The 15,072-nt window shown below is 44.9% G+C and overlaps 1 protein-coding gene across 3 annotated transcripts in view; it reads right to left on the bottom strand.

Annotated features, from left to right (window-relative positions):
- The window catches only part of glsa (glutaminase a), a 32,847-nt gene that overhangs the window by 3,518 nt on the left and 14,257 nt on the right, over window positions 1-15,072 (bottom strand). For all 3 annotated transcript variants that reach the window (XM_036128008.1, XM_036128009.1, XM_036128010.1), the window contains 9 exons: window positions 8,616-8,779; window positions 6,171-6,229; window positions 3,358-3,390; window positions 1,591-1,649; window positions 1,416-1,482; window positions 1,297-1,347; window positions 1,045-1,221; window positions 779-910; window positions 604-696 (listed from right to left, as the gene is read on the bottom strand). In XM_036128008.1, coding sequence (XP_035983901.1) covers window positions 604-696; window positions 779-910; window positions 1,045-1,221; window positions 1,297-1,347; window positions 1,416-1,482; window positions 1,591-1,649; window positions 3,358-3,390; window positions 6,171-6,229; window positions 8,616-8,779 — 835 coding nt within the window. The remainder of the gene's footprint in view (window positions 1-603; window positions 697-778; window positions 911-1,044; window positions 1,222-1,296; window positions 1,348-1,415; window positions 1,483-1,590; window positions 1,650-3,357; window positions 3,391-6,170; window positions 6,230-8,615; window positions 8,780-15,072) is intronic.

The following is a 15,072-nucleotide window of genomic DNA, read 5'->3' as shown; positions in this document are numbered from 1 at the left end:
GGTTTTTTGTTGCTTTCGCGCGTGCGTGAATGGCAGGGAAAAAACCCAGGGATACCCCCCCCCCCCCGCAAGCCGGTCCGCGGAAAACGTGTCGTCCACCCCCCCCCTCTCCGCGAGCCGGTACGCGGAAAACGTGTCGTCGTCCCCCCCCCCGCGAGCCGGTACGCGGAAAACGTGTCGTCCACCCCCCCCCCCCCGCTCCGCAAGTCGGCCCGCCTCGCATAAGCAAATTACTGCGGGAAACACTGCAAGTTATAGATTCAACCCTGACAAGTTAGATTCAACCCTGACAAGTTATAGATTCAAGCCTGACAAGTTATAGATTCTACCCTGACAAGTTATAGATTCTACCCTGACAAGTTATAGATTCTACCCTGACAAGTTATAGATTCAACCCTGACAAGTTATAGATTCAATCCTGACAAGTTATAGATTCAACCCTTACAAGTTGCGGATTCAAGCCTGACAAGTTGCGGATTCAACCCTGACAAGTTGCGGATTCAACCCTGACAAGTTATAGATTCAACTCTAATTGAGACACTTGCAGCTATACTGGATGATCACCCACACATAGTAATATAGACCATGTTAAAGCAGACCCACCCTCTGGTCGCCACCTTCCCTGCGAGGGTCATGCTTCTTGGCAAAGTGCCTCAGGTTGTCGTAGTTGTGAAAGTTGAAGAGTGAAACCAGGTCCTGTGAGGGAGAGAAGTGGTTCGGTTTCATGTTCTGGTGGTTTATCATGTGACCCCTGACTTCACAGAACAACTGTGGTTACCGTGCAGAATTGGATTCCCCTCACGCTGTTCCCCAGCTTGTCGAGCGGGGGGGACCAGCACATGATGCCCATCACGTTGGGAACAACCAGCAGAATCCCACCGGCCACCCCGGATTTAGCCGGGAGCCCGACCTGGAGCAGAGCGGTGACAAAGCGTTACTGTGCCGCGTCTAATCTCCATGGAATCTGTCACATCTCAGCGGAGGGGATGTGGGACTCGTTTACAGCATAAAGCTTTGTGTTTGGGATCAGAGGGGGACACTGACATGGAAAGCGAACTGCCCAGAGAAGTCGTACATCCCGCAGGAATGCATCAGGCTCAGCGTGTTCCGGACCGCCTCGGGGCTCAGCACGCGCTCGCCCGTGATTGGACAGAAGCCGCCGTTTGCCAGTGTTGCCGCCATGACGCTGGCGCTCTCACAGGTCACCTCGATGGAGCAGAGCTGCAAGAGGGGAGCAGATTCAGGATCCGCTGTGGTTCTAACACTCATCGGCCACAGTCAGAACCAGAGACTGACCTGGAAGTAGAAGTCCAGGATAGAGGTCATGTCGGTCCCTTCAGGGAAACACTGCAAGGAGAAAAACACGATCAGAAAGCTCCCCTGCTGAGCTTGAAGGTTGAAGGAGATCTCCTCACCTTCTTCTCCTTCAGATAGTAGCCGATGGCAAAGTTCCTGTCTCCGGACTCGCGCTCAGACTGGAAACTGGGACAACAAACACAAACGGTTCTGTTCAAGATGTGAAGCCCTCAGTAGACGGGTTAGTTGTGCTCGTCTCAGATATGTGACTATCCGGCGTGTTGATGAACTCACGTGGCGTTGCTGAAGCCCACGTACTCGTTTCCTGCCAGCTTGTTCATGAAGTTCATCACCTGAAGAGGAGGAGTTCTGCTCAAAGTGCCGCCAGAAAATCAAAGTCCAATAAGATCCATTCACAAGTTCTAATGACATGGCCTTAGGTTTGCTTGGGACATACCCATAATACGATAACATGTTTATAATTTACAATACAACGTTGTTGCTGCAGTCGCAGGCCTGACTGGTCTTTCCTGTCCCTTTAAATCTGCAGCGCACCTGACTGTGCTGTGTTCTTGTTTAACTCCACTCTGTGCATTTCTATATCTTCAAAAGAAAATACAGGATAAATCTACAGACAACAGACATATTTTGACTATATGTGGTTGAATAGGCGTGTATTTACCGTCTGTCTCTGTTGCTGGTAAGTTCAAATCCTTTTCAAAGTGGAAAAAGTCCCAATTCGACATTCATCAGAGCCAGTGATTTAAACATTGACAATCAGCATGTGGTGTATTTAGTACTAAAATGTAGCATGAAATGCTGCTTCTCTCTTTAGAACAGACAAAATGTGCCCTGACGCTTAAGTCAAGCATCAAAAAATAGGAGCATGCATATTGCTTAGGACCAATGAAGCTTTGGACCAACAGTGTCTCTACCAAGGTTTAAATCAAACATACTTCCTTGTCCACTGATCTACGGTAACCTAAGAGGTCCAGTACATCTTTCATCTCACAACGGCAGAACCATGATCGACTGATGGATGGATGGATGGATGGATGGATGGATGGATGGAGAAAAAAAGGATAAAGAAAGGGAGAGAGGTATAAAGGAAGGAAGGGATAAAGGAAGGAGGGAAAAGGGAAGGAAGGGATAAAGGAAGGAAGTAATAAGTGAAGGAAGGAATGAGGGAAGGAAGGAAGGACGAAATGATGGAGGGAAGGAAGGAAGAAATGAGGGAATGAAGGGATAAAGGAAGGAAGGAATGAGGGAATGAAGGGATAAAGGAAAGAAGGAATTTGGGAAGGAATAAGGAAAGGAAGGAACAAGGGAAGGAAGGGATAAAGTAAGGAAGGAATGAGGTAAGGAAGGAAGGAAGGAGTGAGGGAAGGAAAGAGTGAGGGAAGGAAGGAATGAGGGAAGGAGTAAGGGAAGGAAGGGATAAATGAAGAAAGGAAGGAAAGGATAAAGTAAGGAAGAAATTGGGGAAGGAATAAGGAAAGGAAGGAACGAGGGAAGGAAGGAATGAGGGAAGGAAGGGATAAATGAAGAAAGGAAGGACGGAACGAAGGGATAAAGGAAGGAAGGAGTGAGGGAAGGAGTAAGGGAAGGAAGGAATGAGGGAAGGAAGGGATAAATGAAGAAAGGAAGGAAGGAAGGAGTGAGGGAAGGAAAGAGTGAGGGAAGGAAGGAATGAGGGAAGGAGTAAGGGAAGGAAGTGATAAATGAAGAAAGGAAGGAAAGGATAAAGTAAGGAAGAAATTGGGGGAGGAATAAGGAAAGGAAGGAACGAGGGAAGGAAGGAATGAGGGAAGGAAGGGATAAATGAAGAAAGGAAGGACGGAACGAAGGGATAAAGGAAGGAAGGAGTGAGGGAAGGAGTAAGGGAAGGAAGGAATGAGGGAAGGAAGGGATAAATGAAGAAAGGAAGGAAGGAATTAAAAGGATAAAGGAAAGAAGGAATGACAGGAAGGAACCTTGCACTTTGAGCCAAAATGGCGGCATGGTTCACTTTTCTAAACAGCACACTCAGCAGAAACTGAGCTGGTCCTCCTTCATACTCACATAGTCGAACTTCTCGGCGTTGCTGGCTCCTTGCTGAAACACAAAGCGTCACGTTACACCCGGCAGGAAACACGACGACAACAAGAGCTGCTTTTCTATGTTAGAGATCAGTAGCAATCACTACAGGTGCGTGGGGTCAGAGGTCATTCAGTCTCATCAGTTCAGATTAGAGAGGAGGACTCATCTACTCAAGAGTTTGAGTTAAGCTAGTGTTAGCCTTTACGGCAGCTCTGTCTCTCTACGCTGTGATCAGCCACACCGTCAATGAGTCAGTGATGAAGGGAGATCAGCTGCTTTGTGACAAACGAGGAAGAGTTACCAACGTCATCGAGCTGCTGCATGGGAAACTACCCCCCAAAGAGCCTGCAGCTGCAACACAGAGAAGCAGAGTCCTGAGCCTTCAACAGCTCACGCCACCTTACGGGGTCCAAATGTTCAGAACAATCAAAAAATAAGTACAACAACGTTTAGGCCAGGGGTGTCAAACTCATTTTGGTTGAGGGGCCGCATTCAGCTTAATCTGGTCTCAAGAGGGCCACACGAGTAAACTCATTGCAAGATTAAATAGAACTAATAAAAGTGGACTTGTTGTTGATTTTTATATTAAATAAATTTCACTTTTACACAATATATTACGAATAACCTCAGCGTTTTTAAGAAAAGTATGTGCAATTTCAACAATACTTTTACTCAGTTAAATATTTACTTGTGCATTATGCATAAGAACTGATCACAGTGATTGTACAATGTTGAAAAACATTTATTCACATTTTTTGGAACTTAAAAACACTGTCCTGCATGACAAAATACATCAAACAGATAAGAATTAAGAAATGATTTAAAATCAATTTTCCACATCTGAAGCTAAGTGCTACCATCTGCTGATTAAAACACAGCGCCCCTCGTGGACAATATAGGAACTGCAGATTTTCAATTACACGAAGTACATGTTTTTTTTCAATAATTGTTTTATCATTCTCTTCCTTTTATCTCCTCTTTCTTTCAACTTTTCTTTTTCTCTTCTTGTTCTTCCTTTCCTCTCCTACTTTCCCATTGTAGTGTCCATATCATTTGAGATATTCCCCGCATGAATCATAATAAAACTATTCACATTCATAAATCAAGTCAAGGTGCTTGCTCTTTTTCCAAATAAAAATTCCAGACTTTTTTAAAACTGATATTTTTTTCCCCAAGACCTTAACTTTATGTACTTGTATACTTGTGTGCCAACTGCCTACTTCATTGGTTGAGATTGTACAAACTGTTTATTAGAAACGTTAATTTTTATAGGCTAGTATTCAATGAACAAATACATTATTCACACTAAATTATGCTTTTACTGATGAAAACGTTTCAAAACATGAAAATCACAAGTACATGAATTTCACATCAAACAAGTGTTTTATTCCATTAAGCTAATACAGTACGTGACCAGTTAGTAAAATTATAGTTTTATATCCTACCTTCCTATTTCTCATTTCACAATGCCTTTGATGAGCATACTGTAAAATTCTACCATACATTTTTTTCCCATACTTTATTAAGACTTTCACACAAAATTCAAGACTTTTCAAGGTCTGGAAAACGGTATTTCAAAATTCCGTACTTATTAAGACTTTCAAGACTTGCGCAAGCACCCTGCAAGTGGAGCACTATGGCAAAAGCAGTACTGCTCCACTTGTGAAATCAAATCTGATGAGCTCTTTTTGGCATTAAGACAAGTTAATTCTTATTGCCACATTTTTTTAATAAAGATAATGCATTTTAGCCTCGTGAGACCATCCTGATCTCGCGAGCTTTCAAGGTTTAACTCGCAGATCAGTCTGGCTACTCTCCGTTAAAGAAAATTTGGAGCCGTTCACCAAACGAACGTCCAATCAGCGTTGGCTTTGAGGCGGGTTGAGGTGTGACGCAACGGGAAGCGCGGTAAGTTCAGTCTAAAGAACATGGCGGCTTCAGCCGATGACACTAGCGTTAGCGTGGCTAACGAGCAAGTTTTATCGGAATTACAGAGTATTTCTTTGCTGAGCTAACGAGCCTTTACCTGCTGCAGCAAGAGTAGCTTGGCTTGTGGTTGTGTTTTTGTCGTCGCTCGTAACAGAGGAGGACGAATCTGATTGGTTTATTTGGCCCGTCTATCACCAACATAGGACAATCAGCTAACCAGCATTTTCGCCCCTTCCCAAAATTACTTCAACGGAAGGTTTCCAGATGGATATGCGGAGCAAATCCATCTGGCGGAGTCAGGTAAAATGCATTTAGCCAGCGTATAGTTGACACCCCTGGTTTAGGCTTCCTTCATCTGAAGCATGGAGCTAACTGGTCCAGCACAAACATCTGCTGATGCGACGCTGCGGCCTGGATGCAGATGTTCTGGAGGTAACCCCTCCAGTCTTCTGGGTCACCAATAACCTCCGGCGGCAGGCAGGAGGTTGGTCATTAACAAAGCTGCTCTCCAGGAAACCCATCAGGACCAGCGTGTTTAAATGCGGCAGCGGGGGCCGCTCTTGTGTTTCCATGTGGGTACAGGGACCAGCTCCCAAGGTAGCACCAAGGTCAGAGGGGGATATGAAACCTTCAGGGAACAGATCCAGGCTCCCAGTGATGTGCTGGAGCTCCATCTCTGCTGTGTGCTTCATAGCTGAGTGCTGCTGCTTTCAGACTAATCCCCTTTTAGCATGATTGCCGACACCCTTAATCTGCGGAAGCACTCTGCGTGGCTCGTTTTCTCCCAGAACAAGCCTGGGGTCGCACCGGGCTAACAGCTGCAGACACGTGCTCAGACAGATGTTTGAGGAAAGGGAGGAGCTTACCTTGATCAGGGAGGTGCAGACGATGGCTCCAGCGTTAACCATGGGGTTGTGGGGTTTATCTGCAGAGACGGGTCAGATGGGATCAGAACAGCGTTAGGGAACGACTCCCTGCCGGAGGAGAGAACCTGGCTGTGTGATGTGCTGAGTGAGCATCAGCTTAACGAGGAAGCGGACCAAAACAGAAGGTTCTCCCCTGTGAGATTAACGCCAGCCGCCCAGCTACCACTTTGCCTCGGTTAAGGTCAGAGGTCACGATGCTGCAATAAAGCATCGTAAATCATTGGCTTCCTGTTAAATCAAGAATAGAATTTAAAATTCTTCTTCTAACGTATAAAGCCCTTAATAATCAATCTCTATCATATATCAGAGCTCTGATTACCCCGTATGTTCCTAACAGAGCACTTCGCTCTCAGACTGCAGGTCTGCTGGTGGTTCCTAGAGTCTCTAAAAGTAGAATGGGAGGCAGATCCTTTAGCTATCAGGCTCCTCTCCTGTGGAACCAACTCCCAGTTTTGGTCCGTGAGGCAGACACCCTGTCTACTTTTAAGACTAGGCTTAAAACTTTCCTTTTTGACAAAGCTTATAGTTAGAGTGGCTCATGTTACTCTGAGCTATCTCTATAGTTATGCCGCTATAGGCTTAGGCTGCTGGAGGACATCAGGGTCTAATTTTCTCACTCTACTGATTTCTACTGCTCTTCAGTTTTGCATTGCATTGCATTGAAATGACTGTTCTTATTTCAGCTTTTAACTTTCTGTTCTCTCTCTTTTTTCTTCATAGAAAGTACACCTGGTCTGGCGTTCTGTTAACTGTGACATCATCCAGAGAAGACGGCTCACCCGCTACTACCATCTAATGTAGAACAGATTACTAGATCAATGTGTGCTTCTGTGCTTTTTTGTTTCTCTTGTTGTGTCTCTGCTCTGTCTTCTGTAACCCCAGTCGCCCGAGGCAGATGACCGTTCATACTGAGCCTGGTTCTGCTGGAGGTTTTCCTTCCCGTTAATGGGGAGTTTTTCTTTCCACTGTTGCTTCATGCTTGCTCAGTATGAGGGATTGCAGCAAAGCCATGTACAATGCAGACAACTCTCCCTGTGGCTCTACGGTTCCCCAGGAGTGAATGCTGCTTGTCGGGACTTTGATGCAATCAACTGGTTTCCTTATATAGGACATTTTTGACCAATCTGTATAATCTGACCCAATCTGTATAATATGATTGAATTTGACTTTGTAAAGTGCATCGAGATGACATGTTTCATGAATTGGCGCTATATAGATAAAATTGAATTGAACTGAATTGAATTGAATAACAATGGCCTCCAGGGGAGACTTCAAATACCAGAACCACAGGTGACCCAAAACAATACTTATCAAAAGCATCTGATGACTTTTGGGAAAGTATTCTGTGGAATGTTACGGATTATGAGACAACAGAGGCTGCTGCTGCGAAAGACAGTTACCAGGGAAGCCAAGGATGTGTGGCATGTATAAACAAATGAACAGTTATCTTTCCTGAAGCCAAACTCTCAGTCTAATGGTACAATTGACAACACCACATTATTCAGGCAAAGAATCTGGGATGACTGAAACTGGAGGCGCACAATTTCTTAACAGGAAGGAGCAGCTCTGGCAGGAAAACAAACCATCATCAGACCATGAAGGTCCGGGGTGGCTTTGCTGCTTTAGGACCCAGATTCCAGGAAGTGACGGAACCAGCAACCCTGAAGCCACCTGACCATCAGTTTGAGGCTAAACTCACTAGGGTTATGCAGCAGGTTCATCTCTGAATGGCTTAAAGAAATCAGGGCTTGAAGGGGTCTAGTCAAAGCCCAGCTTGGACAGCATGGCATGAACTTAGTTAATGGTCCAACAATCTCTGATGAAACCAAAGAACTAAACCTGCCCAGAAGACGGGTCCACAGTCATCTATTACCAGTTAGCATCAACATTCAGGGAGGCACTTACCAGGCTGGGTTGTACAGATTTTTAAAAATAAACTAAATCACTGTTAAAAGATACTGTTGTAGATAATCAGGTTATTTGTGTCTCATTTTTATATTCAACTGATGACCTGAAATACTTTTCTTCACCCTGTCTGTATAAATTATGACTGAGTCGATGGGAGGAAACCCGCAGCACATTCTAGTTTTTAAATCTCTGTTGTATTTATTTAACCTTTTAAAGTAAATCATTCAATCCCCAAACGAAAGGCATCCATGTCTAAAAGTAATGAAGCGTCTCTCCTGAACCTTTCAGAGAACAAAGAGGTGATTCAGAGAGAGACGCTTGGCTCCGTTACACACTGATCCCTGTGTTTTTATCCAGCCGTGGCATCACAGCGCCGTAGTAACATGGATCCTCTTAGAGACGGCTTCCTGGGTCGGCGAATGGACTCACACTGACATATGAAACAGTAGACGTGTGTGTGTGTGTGTGTCTCCTCACCGTCCTCGTTGAGGAAGAGCTTGTTGAACCTCAGGCCGCTGGGCTCCTTGCCGATGAAGCGGTGCACGTACTCGGTGCCGTGGTCGTGGACGGCGATGGCGTATTTCAGCGGCTTCACACACGACTGCAGACAGAAGGGAACCTTGGTGTCTCCCACCGTGTGCCTGAGGACAGGACAACGGGTCACATGGGCAACTTTCTGTGATTCACTGCTTTATAAAATGTTGAGGAATTCATATCTGCAGACTTTTTCCTTTCTGTTTTCTGTCCAATCATTTAAAAGTTTGAGTATTTTTCTGTCTCCTGATAAGAGCAGATGCTTTAAATGCCACAAGGTAAAGTGCTGCTCCCCACTACATATCAAGGTTGTCAAAATAATCAATACCTCATTATAATCTATACTAAAATAATAATTGTTGAAGATACTAATTGGGGCTGAAATGGCCACATTTGCCCAAATTGTGGCCCTTCTTTCAACTGCAGTACCAGAGACACTCAATCTCTCGCCTCAACATGTTCTGCTGCTGGAAGTTTAAACTCTGCTGACACATCGAGTTTAGCCAAAAAAAACAAAACAAAAAAAAAAAACACATGAGAGCCTCTTTAATAACAAGACAAACACTAAAGCACTGTTCAGAAGAACTTTCCCTGTAAGGCAGAGAGACAAGAAAAAAAGAAACGCTAAATGATGCTACATGCTAGTTGCGCTAACACTCCAAGCTAACGCTATAAGCTAGCGCTGCAAGCTAACACTACGAAACTGATGTTTGAGAGCAACCTAAAAAGGTCAGTAAACGTTCTGCATCTGCAACAGTGACGTAGTAAAACCTCCCAGGTGACATAAGTTAACGCTAGCTGCTAAATATTAGCTTCATGGACATCGACAGCCCAATGATGGGCTCTGTCGGTCAAGATGAGCTTCCCAAACCACGCACCGTTACGTTCACGCTCTGTTCCAGGGCAGTATAAACCAACGCAGGAGATGTTGATCAGCTGACGGCTCGGCCAGCTAATAGTGAAGCAACAAAACTGTTAGAAATGGGATGTATGAGTGGAACGGTCAGTTATCCTGGGAGCTGCTCACTTAGATAGTCTGGGACACAAGGCTATGGCACTATCTATCAGATAGTACGCCAGTGGTCCTTGCATGGCGTGTATCCAGACTTTATAACGCTTATGGGAGGATCATCTGGGGCTCTACGTTCCTTTTCCCTACGTTGTGTTGATCAAGAGCCCGTCAGTGCTGATGTGTGATCCTAGATTAAACAAGTTAAAGTTTAGATTTCTGTTTTGTGGGTTGTATATTCAAAACACTCTAAAGTACAAGTGGGGGTCACTTGCTGGGAAGAGAGCCGGGGTCACCAAAGGTGTTTCACCGCCAACAGGGTGCGGTAGCTCTAAGAAATCGGTGTGTCCGCCTCGGACCCGAAGGGCGGTGTACCACTTTCCGTTTCTGGCTAGGATTTCACTCCGGAGAGAGGACACAGCCTGCAGCCACAAGATTCCTAATATCTCCAGTGTTTTGGCTGTGATGTTTACCCCTTCAGTGAGTTGATTTTGCATTATTTAAGGCAGAGAAATGGTTCAGATAAGTGTGGCTATAACGATTTAACAGTCCGGGGGTTCGGGTACTAGCCCCTAATAATACCGCAGCCTAAGAAATCGGGTTCCGAGCCCCTTATTGTGTGGAGACAAGGATATTTTCTTATCTGCATACAATATTAAAGTTGCCTTTCTGAAATATAAACACGCGGTCGGTTGGTTTTTAAGTCTTTGAACCATCATCCGTCGCAAAAGAGGGTAAGTACAACCCTCCTCCGTTTGTTACAAACATGTCTGACCCACACTGCAAAAACGGATCTAAAAATAAGTAAAATGTTCTTAACTTTAATGTATTTGTCCTTAATTTGAGCAGGTAAATAAGATTATTTGCCAATGGAATGAGTGTTTTCACCCTTAAAATAAGATAATTAGACATCCTGCACTTGAAATAAGATGATTGAGATGAGTTGTTCCTATTTTAAGTGCAAAATTCCATTGGCAAATCATCTTATTTACCTGCTCAAATTAAGGACAAATACACAAATTTTAAGAACACTGTATCGTGATGAACTTCTATCCAAGGCTGGGTGTGTGACGACTCCATCGGACCCTTCTGTGCAGAAGCCTGTTGTGGAGTCCCATGGTCAAAAAAGTGAACTAATTTATGAGATGGTGAAGAGGAGCAGAACTCACGGGAAGGAGAACAATCTGTCCCAGACACAGTACACTGTTGTCTGATGTTTCCCCCATCTTCATGAACACTGCTGATATTGTGAACCAGCCGCAGTACCCGCTATCGCCTGAAAAGATTGAAGGTATCAGAGGTGCTATTTCTGGTTTGTTGTCATCTGGTGTCTTGGTCCCATGTGATTCACCTTACAAACACTCCGATCGCTCCTGTTGCTAAATCCGGTAAACAAAGCTATCGCCTGGTTCATGACCTGAGGAAAATAAACTCTGAAACACTGAAATCCATACATTATGACACTCCTAACCCCTACACTATGCTCTCAAATCAGGAACAGGACTACAAATGGTTTACTGTGACAGACATTTTCTGGGTGTTCCCGTTCATGCAGACTGCCAGAAACTGTTTGCCTTTACTTTCGAGGGTCAGCAGTACACCTACACAAGGCTACAGCCCTTCACTTTTCAATCGTGTTTTGCAGAAACTGATGCAAAACTTTCATCATCCTCTGTTGGAAAGGTGCAATACAATTCAATTCAGTTTTATTTATATAGCACCAATTCATGATACATGTCATCTCAAGGCATTTTTTTTCCAAAGTCAGATTCCATCAGAACCTCCAGGTTGGTCGGAAAGTTTCCCATCTAAGGAAACCCAGCAGGTTGCATCAAGTCTCTCCAAGCAGCATTCACTCCTCCTGAAAGAGCGTAGAGCCACAGTGGACAGTCGTCTGCATTGCTGATGGCTTTGCAGCAATCCCTCATACTGAGCATGCATGAAGCGACAGTGGAGAGGAAAACTCCCCTTCAACAGGGAGGAAAACCTCCAGCAGAACCAGAACCAGGCTCAGTGTGAACGCTCATCTGCCTCCACCCACTGGGGCTTAGAGAAGACAGAGCAGAGACACAGAAAGCACAGAAGCTCACATTGATCCAGTAATCTGTTCTACATTAGATGGTAATACGTGGATGATATCCTTATCGCCGGTCCAGCAGGAGCAGGAGGTCAGTCAGCTAAGTGCAGATTTCCTCATCTGCTTACATTCTAGAGCAGGGGTCGGGAACCTTTTTGACTCAGAGAGCCATGAAAGCAAAAAATCTGGAAATTCATTTCAGTGAGAGCCAATAGGGTAGTTCACGCGTGACGTCACATGTGACGTCACGCGTCACGACGTCCGCGCTACTTCCGGGTCCCGCTTGTAGGCAAACACAGGACTGTTCTCGCATTCTATCATTACAAAACGGGTGAATTAGAGCGTGCTTTTAGTTAGTTTATTTTCGAAATGTAAACAGTGCCTACGACTTGTTGTGCTCCCGGTTACACACAGAGGCATTCCAATTCGTTGGATGTACGTTTCTTTCGTTTACCGAAGGACAAAGAAAGACAAAAGAAATGGATATTTTCAATGAAGAAGGACCCAGGCACACGATCCCAGTCGACTGGGGGAGCCATCACACCCCGACAGAATGTGCAGTCTACACTTCATCTCCGGTAAATACAACTTAATTTTGCACTGGTCATTGTTCTACTGAAATAGCGGCGGAGGGGAGTTGGCGATCGCTAGACGGGGCCGGGAGAAGCAGAGCCGCAGACTGCAGCAGCCTGCGGCTCTGCTTCTCCCGGCGGCTGCATTACGCCCTGGTTTACGCGCGCTAGTACTTCTGTGTTTCCGCTGCAACGTTGCCGACACCTTCACCCATTTTAATAAGACAAAAACACCTAAATAATCATTTGTGAACAATTTTTTTTAACCTACCGGGCGGGTCTTCCTCTCTGCTGATGAGCGGTCTGTGTCCGTGAACATCCATCCATTTTCTGACCCGCTTAATCCCTCATGGGGTTGCGGGGGTTTCTGGTGCCTATGTCGCGATATCAACCATCAACTTACTCTTAAAACGATCTTGTGATACGTTATCTAAAGAAGAAAAATACGTCGAGAACTTGTCGTTTCCTTTGTTTGCGCCCGCCTTCTGTTTTCCAGTCCGGCGCGCATGCGCGAAAAACCCGGATGAAAACAATAGCGGTGATATTTTGTTTTATCTGCGAGCCAGATGAAATTATCAAAAGAGCCATAACTGGCTCGCGAGCCATACGTTCCCGACCCCTGTTCTAGAGGGTTCAAGGTCTCGAGAGATAAGTTACAGTGCATGCCGCTTGCAGCTCCCATGTGAAAACTTCTCACAGAGCCATTACTTTGGAACAATGAGGCAGAACAGGCATTCATTCTTTTCAAACAACATCTAAATGAACCTTCAGAGTTGGCATCCACTGATTTAACAAAGACGTTTGGGGCTGGATGTAAAGAAGGTGAATGGATTTGGTTGGTACTCTGGGCAGGAGGGTTTTGTGTTATTACGTCTTCCTTTCCGTTTTGACAGAACCCATTTCAGGCGTCGTTTACGTCTTTACAGATGGACACAGCCACTCTACCCCATCAGGGGGTATCGTTGCCTCTTATGCTGTGTTGTCTGCGCCTCTGCCGGACCTGACCCTGTTGCTGGCCACACATGGCGCACCTTGTTGGCCAAAGTCACCCCATCCCCTGCCTCGGCTCAACTGGCCAAGATAATCACTGTGACGTGCGCTTGCCAACTGTGTGAAGGTAAAACACTGAACATCTAAGCTGTTAAAATTAGTGTTGCACCGATACCAGTATGGGACAGGGCTCCGATCCAGCACTAAAATGGTGGTATCGGTATCGGAAAGTACCAACAAATAGGGCACTGATACCATTTTGATGTTTGTATGTCACTTGAACGCAGCCTTCTCTCTCCTGACTAGTATTATACATGTTATATAAGATCATGAAAGTTGCACTATTTTGGCATTTGAGAGCCAAAACTCAGGGTTTATAAGAGATTATTCAATTATTAATGTAATTTTACTGTCTTACTGTTGCCCTATTAATATACATGTTATAATTTCATGAATGTTGCACTATTTTGGCCTTTGAGAGCCAAAAGTTTCTTCAACTATTGTCACTCATTCCAGGTAGGCAATAAAAAGTTCTACTACCATAAATAGTATGCAGTTCTTCATATATACACACACACACACACACACACACACACATCAATTTCAAACAGATGGTATCGGTATCGGCCAATACTGCACAGCCAGGTATCGGGGCCAAAAAATGACATCGGCCCAACACTAGTTAAAACGCTGCAGGTCGACTTAAAAATATTAGTTAATGCTGCGCTTGAAAGAAGCTGTAACAAAACCTGAACAGGTAGCCGTTAAGTGCACGGCACACCAAACTGGTGCTTCTAAAATTGTTATGGGAAGGCCGTAAAGGCCACAACACAGCTGGTTCGGTCCCCCGTAGCTGCACAGGAAACAGGGCTGGTGGAGGTCATTGGCATGCAAAAAGCTGCTGCACCTCAGGAGGAACAGGCGTGGATCGAAAAGGGAGCAACACAGAACAAAAAGTGGTGTGTGAAGGTCACATGACGAGTGACTCGTGGCCTCCTCAGCTCTTCTGTTGCTACTTTGTGAGGAAGCACATCGATGGACCGATGGGTCATAAATGGTGGCATCCTTTCCTCACTGATGTTTGTGAATATTTTGTAAATACTTGTTCCATTTGCTCTCAATGTAACCCAAATTTTTTTTTTTTAAATTGGGATAGGAGCATTTCCTGTCCCCAGCAAACAGGGGCAGCAAATTGTTGTTTATTTTGTTGACATGGTAAAGGACAACAGGGTGAAAGGATGTAAACATTTACTTGTTTGTGTTTCACCAGGTGGGTTGAGGCTACCCCACCTGAGAGGTCATTAATTGGCTAGTTAATGACCTGATCCCACGCTACCAGTATAAATCAACAAAGGAAATGTTGACCAGCTGACGGCTCGGTCAGCTAATAGTGAAGCAACAAAACAAACCACCTGTCCTTTACTCCACACTTCCTTTACTCCACACTCCACGACTGGAGGCTAATGTGGTTAATAGTAACACAGGTTACGGTGGAGCCTGCTGCTCTAGCTGAGCACTGAAGAAAATAGTACGCAAAGTTACCAGAGAGACATATTGTACAAGGCTGCTGTCCCTTATTAGCAACATTTATTTATATCAACAGCAAATCTTCAGACATTTGGAAGCACACAGTGGCACAGTAAAGATAAGCAGTTGTAATAAACACCCACCTGAATCAAAGGTGCGTACTTCCATAAAGGATATAAAAACAGATATACTAATGGTGTTATCTGTTCTACTGTTAGCCACACA

Source organism: Fundulus heteroclitus, chromosome 24, assembly GCF_011125445.2.
Source record: "Fundulus heteroclitus isolate FHET01 chromosome 24, MU-UCD_Fhet_4.1, whole genome shotgun sequence".
Taxonomy (NCBI): domain Eukaryota; kingdom Metazoa; phylum Chordata; class Actinopteri; order Cyprinodontiformes; family Fundulidae; genus Fundulus; species Fundulus heteroclitus.
The sequence above is the reverse complement of the archived record's forward strand: the minus strand, read 5'-3'. Positions and strand labels throughout refer to the sequence as shown.